Raw genomic sequence first — 25,196 nt, forward strand, 5'->3', positions numbered from 1 at the left:
CCTTGTACTTACACTACACTTTCTATTGCACTACCTGCTTTCACTACCTGCTACTCCCATTTGTCTGTAGTTTAGTTATTATGTGTATTATATGTTAGTATTATGTTCAGAGTTCTTGTACAGTGTGTATGTCATGTTATATTATGTTCGGCTATGGTAGTTGTTGTGTGGTGCCTTGTCCTAAGAATTTCAGTGCCCAGTCTGACCCTGTGTCATTCTGTGTATCTGACAATAAAAGACTTGACTTGACTTGACTTGACTTGACTTGGAAGCCGGAAGTCTCAACCTCACTGCCGCAGGGCTGAGCACCCTCGTGATCTCAAAAGGGCCCACGAAACGGGGACCCAGCTTATTGGCGGCCGACTGGAGGGGAAGATCCTTGGCGGACAGCCAAACCCTCAGCCCCGGGTGGTATGTTGGAGCTGGGTTCCGGCGACGGTTGGCCCCCCGGCGGCCACGTTCAGCCGCTTGGAGTAGGGCGGCTCTGGTGACCTCCCAGATGCGACGACATCTGTCCAGATGGGTCTGCCAGGAGGGAACTGCCACCTCTGGTTGCTGTGCAGAAAACAGCGGTGGCTGGTACCCCAGAGATACCTCGAAGGGGGAGAGACCCGTGGCAGAGCTGACCAGGGAGTTGATGGAGTACTCGACCCAGGGAAGGAACCGACTCCAGGAGGATGGGTTCCTGGCAGCCACACAGCGGAGTGCCGACTCCACGCTCTGGTTCATCCTCTCCGTCTGCCCGTTAGTCTGTGGGTGATAACCAGAGGAGAGACTGACAGAGGCGCCTAACCCCTTGAAGAATGCTCGCCATACCTGGGATGTGAACTGGGGTCCTCGATCCGAGACGACATCCTGGGGGAGACCATGGAGCCGGAACACCTGGCTCATCAGGAGGTCCGCCGTCTCTGACGCCGAAGGGAGCTTGGGGAGGGCCACCAGGTGCACCCCCTTACTGAACCGATCCACTACGGTCAGTATCACCATCTTACCCTGGGAGGACGGTAGTCCAGACACAAAGTCCAAATGCATGTGGGACCAGGGGCGGCTAGGAACAGGAAGGGGTTGCAGTAGCCCGGCGGGTGCCTGGTGAGAGGCCTTGCTGCGGGCACAAACGAGGCAGGCCAGCACAAAGTCCTTCACCTCTCTCCTCATAGTAGGCCACCAGAAACGCCGAGCCAGGAAGGTGAAGGTGCGGTGAACCCCGGGATGGCAGGCAAACTGGCTGGTTTGGCCCCACTGAAGCACCCGGGATCTGACAGGTTCCGGGACAAACAGCCGGCACGGGGGCATGCCACTTGGAGCAGGATGGGAGCGCAACGCCTTTCTCACAACGGTCTCAATTCCCCAGGCCACCACGCCAACCACATTGGCCTCGGGGATGATGGGAACCGACTCCTCAGTGGTCCGCCTCCCTTGGTGTAGTCTGGACAGGGCATCCGCCTTAATGTTGCGGGAACCTGGATGATAGGTCAGGGAGAAATCAAATCGACTGAGGAAGCCAGCCCAACGAGCCTGTCGCCCATTGAGACACTTGGTCGCCCGGATGACTGTCAAGTTCTTATGGTCTGTCCAGATGGTAAATGGCTGCTCCAGCCAATGGCGCCACTCCTCCAGAGCAGCTACCACTGCCAGCAACTCCCGATTCCCAATGTCGTAGTTCTCCTCTGCGGGAAGAAAATGTCGAGAGAAGAACGCACAGGGGTGTACCTTTTGATCCGCCACCGCCCGTTGGGAGAGGACCGCCCCCAACCCGGTGTCTGAGGCGTCTACCTCCACAATGAACTGCCTCTTTGAGTCGGGGTGGAGCAGAACTGGGGCGCTGGTGAACCTCCCCTTAAGGGACACAAATGCGGCGGCGGTAGCTGGGGACCAGATGAACGGCTGGGAGGGAGAGGTCAGTCTGGTGAGAGGTTCTGCCACAACGCTGTAGTTTCGGATGAACCTTCTGTAGTAGTTCGCGAATCCGAGGAAGCTCTGCAACTCCTTTCGCGATGTGGGGGTCGGCCAGTCCACCACAGCCTTGATCTTGCGGGGGTCGGCCCGAGTCTGCCCCTTCTCCACGATGAAACCCAGGTAGTCGACAGAGGCAGAGTGGAATCGGCACTTCTCAGCCTTGACGAGGAGCCGATTGAGGAGGAGACGCTTGAGCACCCGGCGAACGTGCTGGACATGCTCCTCGAGGTTCCTGGAGAAGACCAAGATGTCGTCGAGGTACACAACCACGAAGATATCCAGCATGTCGCGGAGCACGTCGTTCATGAGTGCCTGAAATACCGCCGGGGCGTTGGTAAGGCCGAACGGCATTACCCGATACTCATAGTGCCCTCGTGGTGTCTTGAAGGCGGTCTTCCACTCATCCCCTCTCCTGATCCGAACCAAGTGGTAGGCGCTCCGGAGATTCAGCTTCGTAAAGATACTAGCCTGGGTGAGGGGCTCAAGGGTGGAACTCATGAGGGGAAGAGGGTACTTATTCTTTACCGTAATGTCGTTCAGTTGGCGATAGTCAATGCAGGGTCGGAGACCCCCGTCCTTCTTCTTCACAAAGAAGAAACCCGCTGCCACCGGGGAGGACGAAGGCCGAATGAGCCCTGCTGCCACTGACTCCGAGATGTAGTCATCCATAGCGGCCTTCTCTGGTATGGACAGGCTGTACAGTCGACTGCTGGGAAGGGGGGCCCCAGCACGGTGGTCGATCGCGCAGTCGTATGGCCTATGCGGAGGGAGGGACTGAGCCCGGGTCTTGCTAAAAACCTCTCTTAGGTCATGGTACTCCCGTGGGATAGAGGAAACGTCCGGGGGAGGGGCACTGGGGTTCGACCGGGGTGATGGGCTAGTCGCTGCCTGGAGACACTGGGCGTGACAGGCGGCACTCCACTCCAGGATAGTTCCAGAGGACCAAGCAACGTGTGGCTCATGCTGTACGAGCCAGGGGTGCCCCAGAATCACTGGAACCAACGGGGACTGGATTAGGTAGAACTGGCGGGTCTCCATGTGGTTCCCCGCCACAGTGAGGGAGATGGGATGGGTGCACTGGGTGATGCGGGCCAGAGGGCGGTTGTCTAGTGCAAAGGCCTCCACGGGCTCCTCCAGTGTCTTAGACGGAATGTTAGCCTGGGCAGCGAACTCCAAGACCAGGAAACAATCATCCGCCCCAGAATCGAGGAGGGCCCCCACCGTAATCCGCTGATCCGCCCAGGCCAGGGTCACGCTAACCCGCCGGTTCGGTGGTGTAGGACTACGGGAACAGGAAAGGTGGCTGACTAGGAACTCCCAGGGTCCTGGTGAGCCTAATCTTTTGGCCGGATGGGGCAGCCGCTGATGCGATGTCCCTTCTGGCCACAGAAGAGACATAGCCCTGTCCTGAATCGGGCCTCGCGTTCGGCTGGGCTAAGGTGCGCACGGCCCAGCTGCATGGGTTCCTCCTCGGTTGCTGTCTGCGAGGTGGGAGGTCGGGCGGGGCTAGGGTGTGGGGTTTTCACCTTAAAGATAAAGCCCCGCTAGTTCAATTATTAGACCAACTCCAATGACCACAGATTCAATTCAATTCAGTTTATTTGTATAGCCCAATTTCACAAATTACAAATTTGTCTCGGAGTGCTTTACAATCTGTACACATAGACATCCCTGCCCCAAAACCTCGCATCGGACCAGGAAAAACTCCCAAATAAGCCTTCAAGGGGAAAAAAAGGGAAGAAACCTTCAGGAGAGCAACAGAGGAGGATCCCTCTCCAGGATGGACAGGTGCAATAGATGTAATGTGTACAGAAGGACAGATTTAGAGTTAAAATACATTCAATGAATGTGACAGAGTGTATGAATAGTTCATAGTAGGCATATTCCATGATGGAGACCTCCACGATCCATCAGGCAGATGGCGGTAGAGAGCAGGAGTGGGCGGAGTCTCAACAGGACAGTGGCGTAGTCAGGAGCAGGAATTCCACGACCCAGACCTCGATGATCCATCAGGCAGATAGGATCTATGTCGTCTCATAGGGTCCGATGACCCCATGAGACGTGAAGTCAAAAGGACTCCGGGGAGAAAGCAGAGTTAGTAACGTGTGATTGAGAGATGAAAATTCATCCTTAAGGAGAGAAAAAAGAGGAGATAGGTACTCAGTGCATCCTAAAACGTCCCCCGGCAGCTATAAGCCTATAGCAGCATATCAAGGGGCTGGACCAGGGCAAACCTGATTCAGCCCTAACTATAAGCTCTGTCAAAGAGGAAAGTCTTAAGTCAACTCTTAAATGAGGTGACTGTGTCTGCCTCCCGGACTGAAGGTGGAAGCTGGTTCCATAAAAGAGGAGCTTGATAACTAAAGGCTCTGGCTCCCATTCTACTTTTTAAGACTCTAGGAACTACAAGTAGTCCCACATTTAGTGAGCGTAGCTCTCTAGTGGGGCAATATGGTACTACAAGCTCCTTAAGATATGATGACAGATGACAGACTCGAGCTCGTAGTTTTACTTGTCACAAGGAGAATGCCTGAGCTGTGCCTCTGCACGTCTCCAAAACACTCTGGCTCAATTCTCCCGACAGTCCTTTTATTGAAACAAGTGGTTACACAAAACAGGATGAGTTCTCTTATCAGTATGAGCTGTATGACCTTGAGTCCTGTGTGGTGTGGGTGAGTTATGTGGGGAGAATTGAAACAAAACCTTGTTCCTGTGTCTGCTCATTAACCAGATGTGACCCTGGAACCTCTTGCTCTCAGGGTAACCGGTATAGAATATACAGCACAGCATTAATATGATTGTAATTATTAATCTTCTAATAATTACAACCCCGAGGAGTAAACAATAATTCATAGGGCTTACATTCTTTAATACAAATTGAAAACACATGCTCTAAAACCTAACATAGGGAAAAAAGAGTACTGGGGACTTGAGGGATAGGAAGGGATCCCCGGAGGAATCGCTCCCGCCTCCTCTCACCGAGGCGTCCATCGATGCGGATGGCGAGGTCATCGAGGGAGGTGGGCTCCTCCCGTGTAGCTAGCTGGTCTCTCACTGCTTCGCTGAGTCCTCTTCTGAAGTTAACCCGAAGGGCTGGGTCATTCCACCCGCTCTCCGCAGCGGCCAATCTGAACTCCACCGAGTAGTCCGCCACTCAGCCACTGCCCTGCTGGATGCTGACCAACCGGGCACCGGGGTCCTGACCCCTGGCTGGATGGTGGAACACCTTACGGAGCTCGGCCACGAACTCCCTGTAGGAGTGCCGGAAGCTGGCACCCATGGACCAGGAAGCGGCAGCCCACTGGGCTGCCCGGCCGGTGAGCAGGTTAGTCACATACGCGACTCGAGCAGCGTCCGAGGTGAACCGGCTTGGTTGGTGAACGAAGACCAACTCGCACTGCATCAAGAAGGTGGCACAAGTCTCAAAGTCACCCTCGAATGGTTGTGGGCTGGAAAGGCAGGGCTCCCGGGGTACTGGGGCGAAACCCGCAGGGCTAACCGGGAAGGGATCCATGTTAATGTTTAGCCAAAAAACAGGGCGTAGTTTATTTGAAAAAACCAAGGGAGCGGAAAGTTCCGAGAACTAAAAGAAAACTGCCTCCTTAATTGGCAGTGGAAAAAACAAGCAAACAAAAACTCACTGTCGAAATCCACGGGAAAAACGTTCATCACTGATAATCCATACGAAACAAAAACTCTGATACAAAAAACTCCAGGGTTGTGTGACCTCCCCTCTTGAGCTTCTAGAACGAACTCGCATCGAGCTACTGGCAGACCTTCTATTTAACTCCCTGTGTAACGAGCTACAGCTGCGACGTTAGCAGAGTGGCTTCAGGTGTGCGCCGGAGCGCGCCCGGCTCGTCCTCGTCGCCAGGTGCGCAACTCTCTAACAGCGCGCTCCGAGGTACCGGGTGTCTCGGGCTGAGGTGGGACCCCGGCTGGCTGAGTCCTAACACAGTCCTAAGCTTTTTGTCTTTCAACTCCAACATATTTCCCATTGTCAAATTCATTTTTACTTTTGTAACCTTGCAACAAATAATATAAATACACCAACAAGTATTGTGTTGTGTATTGAAATGCATGCAGTGATTAAAACATGTTGTCAGATTTTCTCATAACACAGTAGTATCACCTGGCTTCTTGGATTACCAACAACAGTTCTCATTTACCTCTTCCATTATGTAAGAAGTTCAAAAAGGAAAATATGGTACAAAAGAACACCAATACTCTATTCAAAACTAAAACTATGGCCAATGTGCTAATGCTGAAAGAAATATGATTCATAACCATAAAGCAAAACAATTAATTGTAAACATTATTGAAAAATGTTTCAAGGTTTAACAGTCGGATCACACTATTATATAAAATCATAAAGAAAACATGACAATACTAGTAAGTCCACACAATAAATCCAAACATGTTCTATCTGTAGAAGACAAGATAGGAAGTCAATAGCTCAGTGTTTTGCATAATAGATTTTTTTTAAACAGCTCATTTCATGTGCAAATGTAGAAATCTGCAGTGCAGGAAAATGAGCACCTGGTTCGTTATTCTTTAAACAACCCTCGAACACGTCAGGATTTAGTGCTAAAATATCTCTGCTTAAAAAGAAAATCTCTGCCCCTGTATGGCTTTTCCAAGACCCACTTTCACACTCAGAGTTAAACAAATCAAGGAGAATGCAGTTATAACTCTACTGTACACTGAATTTAACCATTGGACATAGATCCTGCCCTGCAGAAAGTATATACACAATTCCTGGGATAATGGGTTGTACAGTTTCATCTGAAATAGATCTGAGTCTGTCATTACTATCATAAATCATGTACCTCATGAGCATTTGTGTAAAATGGCTCAGCAATGTTGAATACAATGGTCTTAAAGATTTTCAAAATTCATAATCTGTGGCTAACAATGGTTGGTGTCAATATGGTTATGTCCCAGCCCTGTTATCTTGATTTATCTCAAGCAGTCAAATCAGTTGTGGGCACATGCTTTAAAAATGGATTCAAGAGAATGTCGTAAAAAACTAATGATGTTAACAAACATGTTAAATTATGTTAATTTTCAGCAGGAGAACAAACTGTCTGTTTGGCTACTTACAGGCTGCATCTGTATTTGTCTTGAAAAACAATCTGCTCTTCTTCAGCTGTCTTCCAATTTGGTGTTCTTTCCTTCTGTTACAGGAGCTTTGGAAACATGCTGTAATCTTTAAACTGTCATGTCTTTAAGCTTCTTATAGAAAAACACAACGTTATAAACAACATATGCACAACATATGTCATTTCTCCCGTTGGCTATAGGGACTTGCTCCACTTCTCGTACATACTTACAATACATTGATGTAAGTACTGCACAGTCTCCAGCCCAGCCTGTACGTCAGCTATAAAACCACACATTAACAACTTTTCAGACATGTCATGATGCTTTCATGACCATTTTTATATTATGTGTGTCAGGGAATGGTGGGTAGTACTTCTATCTTTGCAGGATTAGAGAACACATTGTTATTAGGTTTTGGTTAGTTGTTGTTGTTATTGTGGAAAGAACATTGTTTAAGTTCTTTGTAATTCAAAGGGTTTCCTTTTTTGAAAGAACATTATTCAGGGCACAAACAAACACTGATCATCTTTGATGATGCAGTGAAACAGTTGCTGCATTGCTATATTTCACAACCGGTAGGATCCCATACAACAGATCTTATTCTTGTAATATAACACACAGCAAATATCACAAAACTCCATCTGTCTCATTCCGGCTTGAAAACCATCAAAAATAGACCCCTTTCATTCACTTTTACCGCAGATGGACACTGGCATTAAACTGACCCTCCAGATGGTTTGTTGCACAGAACCATCTGAGAAGCTGTCATTGGAAAAGGGCAGGCACTTTCAAAGACTACTTGGCAGGTGATTGGATGAACCATCTGCTATTCAAACTTTTGCTAAAGCCAGCCAGAAGCAAATGAATCATATCTTCAACACGGAGAAGAGTCTTCAGAACTCTTCTGATCGAACTAATGGTATAATAGCATCTTCGCTACTTCGGTTAAACGTTCACGTTCGCGATCCCTGTCAGGTTTAAACAAACCTGCTAATTCTACCGAAGACATTGAAGCCGCGTGAAGAAATAGGAAAGTGTCATATAACCACCAGGCTTTTGTGAAATTAGAAGAAGAAGCCTGTTTGTTAAACTCTTGTTTTGTTGCTTTGAATGAAGAGTCATCTCTATGTGTCGTCTCACACACCAAAGCCACAGCCATAGCTTTCAGTAGCTCCTCACAGGATGCTGATTGTTCCGGACACAAAAGCATTACTTGAAACCTGACAAGATGGATTTCCGTGTGATCTTGTGATATCGCAAGACTCCAGCTGCCATGTTAAGTAACATTGGCTTGGCTGATTGGTCTAAATAGTTGTGACACTCATCAAAGCGGTGAAATGTCATTTCGAAGACCAGCTGAGAGTTTGATTCATTTGTGGACTATCCTCATCAGAAAACCACTGCATTTCTTTGAATGTTGAAAATCATGTGGTCTGCATTGTGTCTCCTGCATTGATGTATTCCATCATTGACCATGACCCTTTCATAGCCACAACCATGTAGAGTGAGAAAGTTTACTCTTGGAAAGGTCCACTTGCTCGCATGTTACAGAATTTATTTTGCATCTTTTTTCAGCTGATAGAAATTGGTCAGTTACCATGAGGTGAGCTAACTTGGGAACTTGTTCACTCTACTTGGTTAAAGCGAAACAAGTTCACAAAGTGCTGATTGAGCAAATCGATGCCATGGCAAGCTCCCTGCTTTTTACACAATATGAGTTATGGCGTCTGATGTCCGTGGCGACTTTCACACGCTGACGCACTGGAAGTTGTGTTTTGGTAAGCAGTGAGAAACAATGTTGTTCAGCTGATAGGGCTGCTGGATTAGCAAATGTTCGTACAAGTCATTTAGACACATTTTTTGACATTTAGGTTGGAAGAATTGTCAAACCAAACGTGACAATGAATTACATTTAAATAATCCTCCGAACACAGCAATGTAAGGAAACCTCACCTGCTGAAACCATACGATTTGGCCACTGTGATGTGCATCAGGAATCTCTTATGTTTTTTTTCTCAAAGATTTTAATGCAGCAAACTGATGGTGTGTTTTGACATCTCCTGAATTTCGTGTTTGAAACGAGACGTGCCGAAGGTTGCATTTGTTTCTGGAAAGTATTAATTCAGATGCATAACTCTCCGGGAAGGCCTGCACCATCATCTTCCGTTCCGCAAACACCCTCCACCCGCTCCCACCCTCAAATTCTTATCAACTCCCCCTCCCCTGCATCCTACTCTTCCTGTTTCTCGGGCTCGCTCTGTTGCGCTGATTCAACGGAGCTGAAAATACATCTCTGAACTCGGCGTCTGGGAGGCAGCGGGAGACGAGGCTTGTCAGCAGGAGGGTGAAGAGAAAGAGAAGGAAGGGGGAGTTACAGGAAGAGTTAATAGGTGGGAATAGGGAGGGGCTGGTGGTGGCTTCTATCTGTCGCCGATAAAGACAGTACATCTTCCCTTCCGCCCATCACCATGCCTGTCAAGTGACCCGCCCCGCTGCACACATCAGACACTCATACACACCTTCTCATCCCTTATTTTTATTCCTGTCACCCTTCTTCCTTCCTTTCATTGGAACAGTGAATCTAATGCCTTCTTCTGCTCCTTTCCTCTTGTGACTTATAATTTCTCTATTTTTGTTGCCAGCATCTTATTCTCTTTTTCTTTCTGCGCCTCCTTCCCTTCATTTATCTTTGCGTCACTAGTCGATTCCTCCTTTTTCTCCCCTCTGATGACAACTCCACCATCTTCCTGTCGCACTCGTTCTTTCCCTCTTCCTCTTCTACTCAGCCACAAAGCTTTTTTCTTTCTTTCTATAGATGTTACAAGGCTGATGAATGATGTTTTGATGAAAATTATGAAAGTACTTTTTATTCATTTTCTGTCAGTGATTTGAAGAATTACTATACTATATACACTAACGTTCAAGAGTTTGAGGTCACTTAGTAAAAATAAAAAAAACGTAGAAATGTCCTTATTTTTCAAAGAAAAGCACTGTTTTTCTCAATGAAGATAACATTAAATGTATCAGAAATACACTATATACATGGTTACTGTAGTAAATGACTATTCCACTTGGAAACGTCCGGTTTTTAATGACATATCTACATAGGTGTATAGAGGCCCATTTCCAGCAACTATCACTCCAGTGTTCTAATGGTACATTGTGTTTGCTAATACCTTAGAATACTAATGGATGATTAAAAAATCCTTGAAAACCCTTGTGCAATTATGTTAGCACCGCTGAAAACAGTTATGCTGCTGAGAGAAGCTATACAACTGGCCTTCCTTTGAGCTAGAAGTTTGAAGAACAACATTAATATTTCAAATAAAAATAATTATTTCTAACTGTCAATTTCTTGACTATATTTTCTTTTCATTTTGCAATTCATTTGATAAATAAAAGTGTGAATTTTCATGGAAAACACCAAATTGTTTTGAACGGTAGTGTATACTATACTCTAGATTGCAGTGGCGGGCCGTGGGCCTGGGGCCTGGGCCTTCAGTGAGGTCCTACACAGTCCCACCCGAATTAATCCACCTCTTATTACTATCATTATGATGCCATGGCTCTAGACCACCAGGGCTGCTCAATACGTCGATCGCGGCGTAGTATTGGTAGATCGCATGACATTAAAAAAAATTGGCCCGCCCCCGTCATTTTCTCTATAGCACGTCTTTGTTCATTTATTAAACTAAACAGCCGTCTGATGTTGATCGTATCTACACAACAGCATGTCATTTCTCTCGGCTCTCCGTCTCGCGCTGCAGAATGCGCATCGGGACGGAGAAAAAGAAGAAAAAAGTCACTTGCACTAGTTTGTTCACTAAACAGGGCATTGTCGCACCCAAAGCAGATTTCAAGTATATGTTCGACCAAATCGACATCTTCTCCTCCTTCCGCCATTGTGAGTTGAAAAAACAGCTTTGTAGTCCGCGAATTAATTCCTTTATCAAATTCAGTTTCCTAGTTCTGAGGTTTTGCATCTACCTGCCCATAGGACCCGCCTCTCAATATTGGTAATCCAATCAAAAGACGTGCAGCACTCCGCCTGCTCGCTGCTCATGTGCCGGTTCCGGGGCCTTCTAGAAGGCCTAGAGGAGCTAACTCTAAAGCTGATTGGTTGACACAACATTGTCATTCCCATTCACTTGAAGCTACCAGCGCCCGCAATTTTGATTCTGAAGGCCTAAGGGCAGATTTTAGCCCCCTGGCAACACACGATGGCTGAATATGATTGGATAAAAGATCTAACATAAAGACCAGCCCTCCAAATCTCAACCTGGCACTGGCAGCAGCGCAACCAAGAGGAACGCTATGAAATTAAGAGAATAACTCTTACTCTGGGAAATAATTGAATACATATTTGTGGGAAAATATATTTAGAAAAAAATATATATTCTGATGATGTTTAGGCCAGCAGAGAAGGCCTTGCTGGCCCTGACGGCCCGCCACTGCTAGATTGGGCCATCTCACAAACATGTTCAAGTTGCACCATGTAATGTAGATGGTTACCTCAAAAAGCAATAGGAAGTATCGTTGTAAAGTAACGTAATGTTTATGGACAGCTTTTTGTTTAGGTTTCGCAGCTGTGCAGCTTTCTCTGAAAAGAGCTTCCACAAATTGCTCTTCGAGAGACACTTTGTAGCTAAAATGTATAATTTTAAGCTGCATTAGTAATTATCTTCTTATATTATGAATGAATCACAGGATAATGAGAAAGGGGTTGCATTTCAGCTAACAAACTTGGCTCAACACCAAACTGAAAAAGATAAAGCTAGCAGCTAGCTGTTTAACACGGTGGAAAATATAGCAACTAAACAGCCAGATAATGTTAACAGTAAAAATGGTTAAAAGTGAATATAGGATGTAATTTGTTAATAACATGACTCCAAATCAATGCTAATGTCGCTTTGTGTCTTTGTGAAACAAATTGCTGGTGTCAGATACACTGTCAGATGTTTTCAGCTTGTTCTATTGCAGATTAAACTATCAATAAATGCAGATAGTATGATGATTTTCCAGCAGCAACTAGTTGCACCTTATTTGCAGATGTATTTTGGGGAAATGACATTTGTCAATGTGAAGGCTAGTGAGAAGTTGAACTGATGTAGTTAATGGTTAGGTCTCGGTATTGGATCATGCTGGAATACTTTGGATCATGAAACTGTAAAGGAAAAAGGGTCAAACATGCATTCAATTTGAGACCTGAAATCATCTCAAGACTCTGAGACAAAGTACTTGAATTTTACATTGGAAAAAAAAGTCATAGCTTATTGCATTGGCACATCATCTTGCTTTTTGTTCACTGCTGATTTCTTTTCATGTCCACTATAGAACACAAATTAACATCTCTTCTGAGGTCAGTGGTCGCTCAAGGCTCACCACACAGAGGAAGATGTACTTGAATTGTTCATTTACTTGATTGCTCTCACTGAAAGCAATATGAAAAGGAAACATACTTTCTTACTTGAAGCCTCCTTTATCCTTTTCATAAATAGCCTTATTTTCTTCCACTACCGCAGGTGTCAAACACAAGGCCTGCATGCAAATGGGGCGCATTTTTTCCTATCACATCTGTCACACATGTTCTTAGCAGCTCACTATTTGTTGAGTTTTGTCTTAACTTTGACAAAAAAGCTTTAAACAAAGTTAATGTAATATAACATGCATTTGATCTTTGATACAGTAATGTGGGCTATGATAAATATAATACAATTAAATGGATGTATTTTATAATATTAGAGAAATGTGTATATATATTCTTACATTCATATAAATGCATGTTCAATATCTTTACACTCGAATAAACAATAATCAAATGCAAAGACAGTTGTTTAACATATAGAGTGTTACAGTTACAACCGGCCCTTTGAGGGCAGCCATGATGCTGATTTGGCCCACGGTGAAAATGAGTTTGACACCAATGTGTTTCATATCACTGATGATTTTGTTTGTCAGTCCGGGAATAATTCCAGTGTCAACATTTGGGCTTGGGGATGTGATGTTGACTGTAATGTCTATGCCATCCAACACCAACAGAGGCATAATTGTAGGTGTTCAGTGCAATTATGTCTGTCAATACAGCGACATTGAACGAGGCAGGCACAATGCAAATTAAATCAATAGCATGAACCTTAAGGCTGGGAAACAGTCGCACTTGAATTTGCTCCAGAAAACCTGGTCTCTGTAGTTTGCAGTGAAATAAAAAGTGTTGAGTGGATCATGTTTTATCGATCTGTCTTTCCTTCTCTCAAATAGAAAAAGAGACTGTCCTGAAGCCGTTTGTGCTGAAGGACCTGCTGCCGTCTGCGCTGGGAAGTTACTATCGCTACACCGGCTCTCTGACCACCCCGCCCTGCAGTAAGGTGGTGGAGTGGATCATCTTCAGCAGACCTGTCTTTATCTCCTACAAACAGGTAAAAAGCAGAGAATACCAAGACTCATGCTTGTTGTTGGTAACGATTTCACATCATTTGAATGGAAAATGAGGTACATGCATGCGTTGTTTTGGTAGAAAAAAACAAGGAGCCTCAGTGCAACTATATTTAGGCCCTCTATCTCAAGATCATAACTGAATCATCTTGATGAATGAATAATTCAATTCAATTCAGTTTATTTGTATCGCCCAATTTCACAAATTCCAAATTTGTCTCGGAGTGCTTTACAATCTTTACACATAGACATCCCTGTCCCAAAACCTCACATCGGATCAGGAAAAACTCCCAAATAACCCTTCACGGGAAAAAAAGGGAAGAAACCTTCAGGAGAGCAACAGAGGAGGATCCCTCTCCAGGATGGACAGGTGCAAGAGATTTAATGTGTACAGAAGGACAGATTTAGAGTTAAAATACATTCAATGAATATGACAGAGTGTATGAACAGTTCGTAGTAGGCATATTCCACGATGGAGACCTCCACGATCCATCAGGCAGATGGAGGTAGAGATCAGGTATAATCAATGATTATACAGAAAAAACAATGTTTAAGAACTTTGATCAGGGATTAACTGTTGTTTTTTAGGGATAAAATATATTAATAATTCCATTGTTAAAGGGAATGTTCACCTGAATGCAACAAATGGGGCAGCTAGATCTCATTGGGAGAGTGGTCGTCCCGTAACCACAAGGACTCCGGTTCGATCCCCGCTCTCCTAATAGCTGCATGTTGAAGTGTCCTTGAGCAAGAATCCCCATTTACTCCCTGGGTGCTTCACTGCAGCCCACTGCTCCTTAAAAACTGAGGATTGGTCAAATGCAGAGAAGAATTTCCCCACTGTCGGATCAATAAAGGATACAAAAAATCCTCTGCATCCCAGGAATAGGATTTGCCATATTTAGAAGATTACATAATCAAACATGCTAACTTTAATATTCAGAGCATATCTGTTGCCTCCACGCTGCTCTCAACATGGCGAAAGCTTAGGCGGGGGCTCCTGGCTAACAGTGCTAACAGAGCTTACAGTACCAACAACAGCAACAGGGCTGACACAGCTAACAGTTTTTACCTTAGGGGAAACCCGAGGGTATTTGCTATGGTTCGACCACAACAGTGTCATAAGGTATAACATCTGTATGAGCACATTGCAGAGTGGCGCTACCTTGAGATGATTAGATAATTTAATCATTAACTGGAAATACCAAGCTAAAAACACATTCCCAATCAAATTAATGTAGCATTTGCAGCCACAAAAATGTCAGAAATCTATGGGTACTAGATGTGGATAAAAACAAAAATGTAAGGAAGTTCAAATGTTGTATTCTGCATGAGGTGCTTGAGCATCCAGCAACAACAAAAAATCCCAATGAATGAAATCACATAAGAAAGGAATCAATCCTCGCCCAATCAGTTTATCCACATCCCAAATGTTGTTACTCAAACAATCACCCACTTATGTTATGTTCCATAGCGATTAGGTACAATAGTTAAGTGATGCGCATAAAATAATGTGATTGCATAGGTGCAGTCAAAAAAACGTACTTTAACGAAAAATAACTTAATTGCCATATATTCTCAATGAATTACCTCGTAATACCAGGTCTTTATTTGAAGCACGCTTATTTTTGACAACCAAACCCCAAAGATAAATGACAACACATTTTGTTGTGTACATGTTATGTATCTATAACTGATCTTTGACTAAAGCTCTGAGCTACTGCATACAAACACATACATTATATTAAGTCCAATATGTGTTATTCTCTTGAAGATTATGTGTTAGTTTTAAGAATAGGAAGATCAAAACATTTAATAAGAAATGTGGATTTATTTTATTTTTGTGAAGAACTGAAAATATGTCAAACCACTCATCATTTTCATTACGAACCGTCTGTAGTTTCATGTGCTTTTAAAAAAGCGCACGTTTCACTGAACATGGGGATGAATTGAGATGAGTTGTCATTTTGAACAGCAGTGTTTGTGGGGGGAAAAACTCATCTTCTTTACCCAATCTCAAGAACATTTGGAAGACTTATCACCGTATCGGGCCAAAGGCGTTTGCTTTAGAGCAGCAGTGGAGTCGTAAGAGCAGATCAATGTAAAGCAGACAGTGAGGAGATGTTGAAAAGACTGATGAGACAGTTGGGAACCAGACTGCTCTGTTTCCATCTTCTTCCCCAACAAAGGTTTCTACATTTTACCTCAATTATTTTCCCTTTTGTGCCAACAGCAGTGTGAACCCGCAAAGAAAACAGAGTATTTGAGTAACGTGTTATTCAGTTTTATGTATCGAACATGAAAGAGTGTATGTTGTAACTTGTTGCACAGTTCTAGAGGATGACGACATTGCAGCTCCAATCACAGTCTACCTTTCATCCAGCGTGAGGTCCTCAGTCGATCTGAACAAGCTCCTCTCTGGCTGCTTCCTTCCAGGCTCAAACATATCTGTGTCAGTGGAAAGAGTCTCACAAGCCAGGTGTCTAGACTTTGTAGGATTTAAAATTCTGAAGGTATCCAGCTCAAGTGCCAGAAACTCTGACAACAATAACATAGTTGCTTACATCAATAAACAAACAATAAACCCTGTACTTGCACACTGTTACTTGGAGGATTCAGAAGTTTTCTCTGACCCTTAAAAAGAATCTATTCCCACACTTCAGTCAAATATAATAAACATGGCAAAGATAATCAAACAAACAGAATGCAGGTAAACTAAATTTTAAGTTTCAGAGCAAGAAGTAAAGAGTTTATGTAAATGAAGTAGTTTAGATTTGTTGTAGTTCATTCAGCAACAAATGAAACAACACTACCACTGTGAACACTGAGTTCAAAGTGATCATCGCAGACATAACTAGAACGGGCACTCGGTAGAGCGCATACCTTCGCATATCACAAGATTGGGCATTGAATTGTGAACATTTTGGCATTAGTTGCATGCCAATTGGATATAAATGTATCGTGCTATGGTAAAAAAAGAGTTTAACCTTTCCATAACCTTGACCTTTGACCCGATTGATCCCAAAATCTAATCAAATGGTCCCCGGATAATAACCAATCATCCCACCAAATTTCATGCGATTCAAGAACATTTTGACCTGTTCATGACCTTTGACCTTGACCTTTGACCCGATCGATCCCAAAATCTAGTCAACTGGTCCCCGGATAATAAACAATCATCCCACCAAATTTCATGCGATTCGGTTCAATACTTTTTGAGTTCTGCGAGAGATTTTGACCTGTTCATGACCTTTGACCCGATCGATCCCAAAATCTAATCAACTGGTCCCCGGATAATAAACAATCATCCCACCAAATTTCATGCGATTCGATTCAATACTTTTTGAGTTTTACGAATAACACGCATACAAATAAATAAATAAATAAACTTGAATGGGCACTCGTAGAGCGCATACCTTCGCATATCACAAGATTGGGCATTGAATTATGAACATTTTGGCATTAGTTGCATGCCAATTGGACAAAATGTATCGTGCTATGGTAACACGAGTTTGACCTTTCCATGACCTTGACCTTGACCTTTGACCCGATTGATCCCAAAATCTAATCAAATGGTCCCCGGATAATAACCAATCATCCCACCAAATTTCAGGCGATTCAAGAACATTTTGACCTGTTCATGACCTTTGACCTTGACCTTTGACCCGATCAATCCCAAAATCTAGTCAACTGGTCCCCGGATAATAAACAATCATCCCACCAAATTTCATGCGATTCGGTTCAATACTTTTTGAGTTCTGCGAAAGATTTTGACCTGTTCATGACCTTTGACCTTTGACCCGATCGATCCCAAAATCTAATCAACTGGTCCCCGGATAATAAACAATCATCCCACCAAATTTCATGCGATTCGGTTCAATACTTTTTGAGATTTGCGAATAACACGCATACAATTAAATAAATAAATAAATACATAAATAAATACACGGCGATCAAAACATAACCTTCCGGCATTTTCAATGCGAAGGTAATAAATAAATAAATACACGGCGATCAAAACATAACCTTCCGGCATTTTCAATGCGAAGGTAATTAGACTATAACACCTTTCATACTCGCGACATGTTTTACCAGCATTATATTCATTCTTTTTGTAGCTATTTATTTTCAAAAGAGACATCTGGATCAATCAAGCAACACATACATCATTACTGGGTGACTGTGTGTCAGTGGTTAGCAGGTCTGTCTTTCAATCAGGGGGTTGGCGGTTCAATTCCCGCCCTAATCGATGTCTCCTTGAGTAAGACACTTAACCCTGAATTGTTCCCTGTAGCTGTGTCTACGGTGTATGAATGTAGAATGATTGTAAATCGCTTTGGATAATCCCGTCAGATCAAATGTAATGGACTTCATATTTGCTATTAATTCAACCCGAACTCAGGACGTCAGACTTTTTTTCAATATCTTCAGCAGTCAAGAAAGAACTACATATACACACAGAACGGTTTGGGGTACACCACAGGACTGAGCAGTATATATTTCCCTACCGTATTTCCCTAATATGTGTTATTCTCTTGAAGATTATGTGTTAGTTTTAAGAATAGGAAGATCAAAACATTTAATAAGAAATGTGGATTTATTTTATTTTTGTGAAGAACTGAAAATATGTCAAACCACTCATCATTTTCATTACGAACCGTCTGTAGTTTCATGTGCTTTTAAAAAAGCGCACGTTTCACTGAACATGGGGATGAATTGAGATGAGTTGTCATTTTGAACAGCAGTGTTTGTGGGGGGAAAAACTCATCTTCTTTACCCAATCTCAAGAACATTTGGAAGACTTATCACCGTATCGGGCCAAAGGCGTTTGCTTTAGAGCAGCAGTGGAGTCGTAAGAGCAGATCAATGTAAAGCAGACAGTGAGGAGATGTTGAAAAGACTGATGAGACAGTTGGGAACCAGACTGCTCTGTTTCCATCTTCTTCCCCAACAAAGGTTTCTACATTTTACCTCAATTATTTTCCCTTTTGTGCCAACAGCAGTGTGAACCCGCAAAGAAAACAGAGTATTTGAGTAACGTGTTATTCAGTTTTATGTATCGGAACATGAAAGAGTGTATGTTGTAACTTGTTGCACAGTTCTAGAGGATGACGACATTGCAGCTCCAATCACAGTCTACCTTTCATCCAGCGTGAGGTCCTCAGTCGATCTGAACAAGCTCCTCTCTGGCTGCTTCCTTCCAGGCTCAAACATATCTGTGTCAGTGGAAAGAGTCTCACAAGCCAGGTGTCTAGACTTTGTAGGATTTAAAATTCTGAAGGTATCCAGCTCAAGTGCCAGAAACTCTGACAACAATAACATAGTTGCTTACATCAATAAACAAACAATAAACCCTGTACTTGCACACTGTTACTTGGAGGATTCAGAAGTTTTCTCTGACCCTTAAAAGAATCTATTCCCACACTTCAGTCAAATATAATAAACATGGCAAAGATAATCAAACAAACAGAATGCAGGTAAACTAAATTTTAAGTTTCAGAGCAAGAAGTAAAGAGTTTATGTAAATGAAGTAGTTTAGATTTGTTGTAGTTCATTCAGCAACAAATGAAACAACACTACCACTGTGAACACTGAGTTCAAAGTGATCATCGCAGACATAACTAGAACGGGCACTCGGTAGAGCGCATACCTTCGCATATCACAAGATTGGGCATTGAATTGTGAACATTTTGGCATTAGTTGCATGCCAATTGGATATAAATGTATCGTGCTATGGTAAAAAAAGAGTTTAACCTTTCCATAACCTTGACCTTTGACCCGATTGATCCCAAAATCTAATCAAATGGTCCCCGGATAATAACCAATCATCCCACCAAATTTCATGCGATTCAAGAACATTTTGACCTGTTCATGACCTTTGACCTTGACCTTTGACCCGATCGATCCCAAAATCTAGTCAACTGGTCCCCGGATAATAAACAATCATCCCACCAAATTTCATGCGATTCGGTTCAATACTTTTTGAGTTCTGCGAAAGATTTTGACCTGTTCATGACCTTTGACCCGATCGATCCCAAAATCTAATCAACTGGTCCCCGGATAATAAACAATCATCCCACCAAATTTCATGCGATTCGATTCAATACTTTTTGAGTTTTGCGAATAACACGCATACAAATAAATAAATAAATAAACTTGAATGGGCACTCGGTAGAGCGCATACCTTCGCATATCACAAGATTGGGCATTGAATTATGAACATTTTGGCATTAGTTGCATGCCAATTGGACAAAAATGTATCGTGCTATGGTAAAAAAAGAGTTTGACCTTTCCATGACCTTGACCTTGACCTTTGACCCGATTGATCCCAAAATCTAATCAAATGGTCCCCGGATAATAACCAATCATCCCACCAAATTTCAGGCGATTCAAGAACATTTTGACCTGTTCATGACCTTTGACCTTGACCTTTGACCCGATCAATCCCAAAATCTAGTCAACTGGTCCCCGGATAATAAACAATCATCCCACCAAATTTCATGCGATTCGGTTCAATACTTTTTGAGTTCTGCGAAAGATTTTGACCTGTTCATGACCTTTGACCTTTGACCCGATCGATCCCAAAATCTAATCAACTGGTCCCCGGATAATAAACAATCATCCCACCAAATTTCATGCGATTCGGTTCAATACTTTTTGAGATTTGCGAATAACACGCATACAATTAAATAAATAAATAAATACATAAATAAATACACGGCGATCAAAACATAACCTTCCGGCATTTTCAATGCGAAGGTAATAAATAAATAAATACACGGCGATCAAAACATAACCTTCCGGCATTTTCAATGCGAAGGTAATTAGACTATAACACCTTTCATACTCGCGACATGTTTTACCAGCATTATATTCATTCTTTTTGTAGCTATTTATTTTCAAAAGAGACATCTGGATCAATCAAGCAACACATACATCATTACTGGGTGACTGTGTGTCAGTGGTTAGCAGGTCTGTCTTTCAATCAGGGGGTTGGGTTCAATTCCCGCCCTAATCGATGTCTCCTTGAGTAAGACACTTAACCCTGAATTGTTCCCTGTAGCTGTGTCTACGGTGTATGAATGTAGAATGATTGTAAATCGCTTTGGATAATCCCGTCAGATCAAATGTAATGGACTTCATATTTGCTATTAATTCAACCCGAACTCAGGACGTCAGACTTTTTTTCAATATCTTCAGCAGTCAAGAAAGAACTACATATACACACAGAACGGTTTGGGGTACACCACAGGACTGAGCAGTATATATTTCCCTACCGTGCCTGTCCTTGCTGCAAATTAATACAGCAAATATAACAATGTTACTTAAAAATCAATCAAGGAAGGCTAAGGCCTTTTGTGTTCATTTGATTAATAGAATATGGTTAAACATAACTTCATCTCAATTGGATCTGATTTAGTTGAGAGTAGTGAAGGTGGGACAAGGTGTCTTTACATTGAAAATGTTTCGAGCCGTCTTGTACATATGAGGACAAATTACTGCTGGTAAACTCTGAAAGATGAAAAGCATCTGAATGCGGACTGTGTGGATAGTCTGGCTCAAAGGAGATGAAAGTTCAGCTGAGCTATCAGTCCTATTATGGACCCACCTTTTTGTCTCAGGTCCTTCAAAGGAGGCAGAGCCTAAATTTGGACAGAGCCAACATGTGTTGTGTTACTCTCGGTCAAGGCCCATCATAAGCACACAGTTGGAGAAGTCAGGGCTTTCTGGGCAAGCCAGTAGTAGATTACAAAGAAAACAAAAAGAAAGACGGAGATGAAGAGAGCATGCTGCAACTCCCCTCAATGCACTGCAGTGCTGAAGCATCAACGCGTCCTTTGGTTTCTGCTGGAAGTACCTTCTTTAGGAATGTTTCACTGAAAAGGAGCTGATTTTTTAGTGTTCACTTAGTCTATCCTCCTGTCCGTTGGTCTCCACAGGCATGACAGAACACATGCAGCCCAAGCTGACCAATCAGCATCTCCATAGCCACCTTCGTACCAACATGTTGTTTTGAGGAAAAATCCAGCTTCACGGAATGACAGACAGAACAAGAATTGTTTCACAGAGTTTATCCCTGAGACAACATCCTCGGCTTTATGGTGGTGCATCTGTTGTCTGGGAGGAGGAGGCTCTGCCCGAAAAGCTAAACTCAGGGAAATAAAGTCTGGTCTCCACAGGACACACAAGCAATGGTATGAAAGCTGTGCCTTAAAGAACTATGAAGGGATTATATATAGAGCATCTTTCATGAGTGCAGCAAACATGTTTTATAAGAACAACTACACAAGTTTAAAAAACAAACAAAATAATAATTATCTAAAAAATAAAGTAAATCATAAAAGACTAAAAATGGCAGCTGGTAGTTAAAGGTGATGTGTTCTGAGTATGTTTAGGTGCATAGTGGCTAAATAGAACATCCCCAAAGGTTTATGTGGCCACTCTGGGAACAGTAAAAGGAGCAGCTGTGGAGGATCTAAGGGTCCTTAGAGCAGCATAAAACAATAGACGGGAGTGAGGCCATTTAGTGCTTTACTAGCAGACTAACATTAACAGATGGACTTTAAAATGAATAATAACAGATACAGGTAGCCAGTGTCGGTTGTGTAAAACCGGTTTAAATTTGTTAAAACCCTGGCAGCAGCATTCTGAATGCTGTGTACCGTTACAAGCGTGGTCAAGAGATCTCCCCTTTGTTATTTGCACAAATGATAAAAGGTAGTTTTGGTCAATTCATTTAAGTGTCTTTGACTACCTTGAAAAGCGCTATGTAAATTGGTCCATTTTCTGAATGCGGTACCTCGTAAAATACGTTTACTTCACCTAACTATTATAAAAAGCATAGAATAAAAGAGCAAGAATTCAAAGTGAAAACCTAAGAAATTATGCAAAAACCAACGAAATATGAAACTGTGAAATTAATCAATAATGAGTCAACAAGGAAGCGAGCGATGTGGGTATAATCCTTCCTGACCATTACCCAGTCTATCTCCACATGTTTAAAAGCCTCTTTTGAAGTCCTTTTGTTTCCCCCATTTTTTTCCACTGTGCATCTCTCCAGAGAAAACATTATGATGGAAGATAAAAGGAGGAGGTTGGGAAAATAATTAACACAGATGGTGACTCTGAGTTATTGTCTTGCTCTGCCTCTTTGTATTTTATTTCTTGCCGCTCTCTCTGCTCGTCTTTTGTTTGGGATGATAGTTGAAGTAGGTTAGCGGGTGCGACAGTCGTTGCTTTGGGCCTGCTTTCAGAGTCAATCGATGATCAGGTTCTTACACAACAACTCTCCCAAAATACCTTATCCCTTATTTTCAAACAGTCATGTGGACTTGCCTCACTTGCGTCTGACGTGTGTGTGTGTGTGTGTGTGTGTGTGTGTGTGTGTGCGTGTTGGGTTGGGTGTCTAGGAGTGCGTGGTTGTGTTGGTGTGTGTGGGGGGTTGGGGGTGGATGTAGGTGTAGGTGTTAGAGAGAGAGAGAGAGAGAGAAGCCTGCGTCTTAGATGTTACCAACCTAAGAAGGCTTATCTCACGTTGCATTCACCCTGAATATGAGCTGCCAACTGAGAAGTACTGTTGAGATCAGCCTCCTAGTAGCAATTCCAAGTGGGACATGTGGGAATTTTTTATAATTTCCCATCTGGCATTGCATGCAAATGTGCCAACATTTCCAGAAAGCAGCTAAGATGCAGCCATGTGGGTTTCTTTTTCTCCTCGAGGTCTGTCAGAAGATTTAGCACTTGTAAAATATCTCCTCAGTAAGCATTCATTTGGTGATTTGCATGCTTATATACATGTATACATATCGAGTAATTCAGGGCTAAATATGGTAGAACAACATTTTAATTTTAGACATTTAAGGTACATTAAACCGTTAGTTTTAATGTGAAGCAAGTCTTAGTTACACACTGATTTAGTCATTGGATGGCAGTTGTGACACTGAGTATCCTTAACATAATAGGGGTGTAACTGTAAATAAAACCCACGCTTCTGTATGCACCGTAGTATTTTTTAACATTAACATTAAACGGTGGCTTTTTTATACAGTACTGACCAGCAATGCTCTAGCATGCATATTTTAGAATATAAAAGAAAATAAGAAAAGTGGTCATTGCCCCCTGTCATACACTTTATTGAAAATGGGTATTAATTAACCATGAGAACTCAGCTGTGCAGTTTGAACTTTTCAAGTTCATGTCATCCAGGCTCAGTTTATACTCTGGACTGGACTGGTCCACTTCCAGGAATCATTCCAGTACAACTGCTCCATGTTTATGAGGACAAGCAGACTGACTGATGCAGATGTAAAGGAACATCATGTTAGCGAAGCTCAAAACCCATTCTCACACCAATGCATCAAGTCAGGTAGATATATCAGTATCAATATATTAATATGCTCTACTTTTCTCTTTAAAAAAGAACACAGGAAGTTAGGTTTGGTAACAAACCACTTACTTAGGGTTAGTAGTGCCTATTCACAGCCAGCGAACAGAGGAGGACTCTAAGGCAGACACTATACATCAGAAAAGATAGAAGAATATTCCCTCAAGGCAAAGGTCAAGAATAGGCTTTCAGGTTGGCAACAGGATGGAAGTATGAATAGGTCAAAACACAGCTAGGGGGTAACAAAGGAAATCAGGGACAGATTAGGTGCAAGAACAGTTAAATGTGGTACAGGTTCAGATGGCTGGAAACGGGCCAGATAAATACTGCATGGCTGATGAGGAAAAGAGGAAACAGGTGGGCAGCAACAGTAAGAGGGCATCTGGTGGGTGATGGAGAAGGACAACGCAGGGAGCCGGGGAAGTGAGAATGTGCCTGAAAAGAAGAACAGAGTTGGAAAAACAAGACTGAGGCTGATTTCTTCTTGTTAAAGATGCGGTTACAGCAGGAGATAATTGCTACACAAGTCAAAAAAACATCTCGGTCAGCTGACTACTTCAGCCCTTCCAGGGCACAGTGAAAGGAGCCCAGAATTCCAGCATGGAGCAAACTATTTGGCGCCATCACACCTCAAAACAATGCTAAGAATAATGAGTAAGTTAGGGGGTTAACATTTGGTTGCCTGGATGTCAAATCACCAGATCAGTATCGACTGGATACCATAGTTAGGACGTTATTTAAGCCAGCATCTGCCCTTTGATGCAGGATTTCTAACAATTTCCATCTGATGCTGCATTGAGTCTGATCAATTCTGCCATAAACATTGATCTTCAGATTTTTAATATTTAAAAACATGTTAAATATACAGCATATATACACATATATCATTTGTTTAGTTTCAAAACAAATTTAAATATAGTTTATAATCTTGTCATGACTTCAGAAGACATGAGCAGATGCCTTATTTATTGCCTTTAAAAGTAAAATGCAAACTTCGTCATTGTCAAAGAAAGGCTGTGTCCCGGTTTAATAAATTATGTTGTTACCCAGCAACAAATACAAACTGCTTGTAATCTGCTTATGCTGTCAGAGGAGTCTCGCTCTGCTAGTTTCTGCTGTGACAAAAGCTTTAGCTCTGCTGGTATGGTGATTTCAACTCAGATCGGTGGCCGATGTGACGGTGGGAGCTGGAACATGGTCTGTTGGCTGCACTGTAGTGTGTTTGCCAGTGTGGTCTGTGCTTGATCCAGAGCTGAGGAAGGGCTGACGGCGCTCAGCCACGTGTACTACTGCAGTCCACTGTGGGAGAAGAAACACAGAT

General features: G+C 43.0%; 1 protein-coding gene across 2 annotated transcripts in view; it reads left to right on the plus strand.

Annotated features, from left to right (window-relative positions):
- Window positions 1–25,196, plus strand: part of LOC130207796 (receptor-type tyrosine-protein phosphatase gamma-like) — a 473,173-nt gene that overhangs the window by 360,524 nt on the left and 87,453 nt on the right. For both annotated transcript variants that reach the window (XM_056436504.1, XM_056436503.1), the window contains exon 7: window positions 13,318–13,475. In XM_056436504.1, coding sequence (XP_056292479.1) covers window positions 13,318–13,475 — 158 coding nt within the window. The remainder of the gene's footprint in view (window positions 1–13,317; window positions 13,476–25,196) is intronic.

This window comes from Pseudoliparis swirei, chromosome 18 (genome assembly GCF_029220125.1).
Source record: "Pseudoliparis swirei isolate HS2019 ecotype Mariana Trench chromosome 18, NWPU_hadal_v1, whole genome shotgun sequence".
NCBI classification, from domain to species: Eukaryota; Metazoa; Chordata; class Actinopteri; order Perciformes; family Liparidae; genus Pseudoliparis; species Pseudoliparis swirei.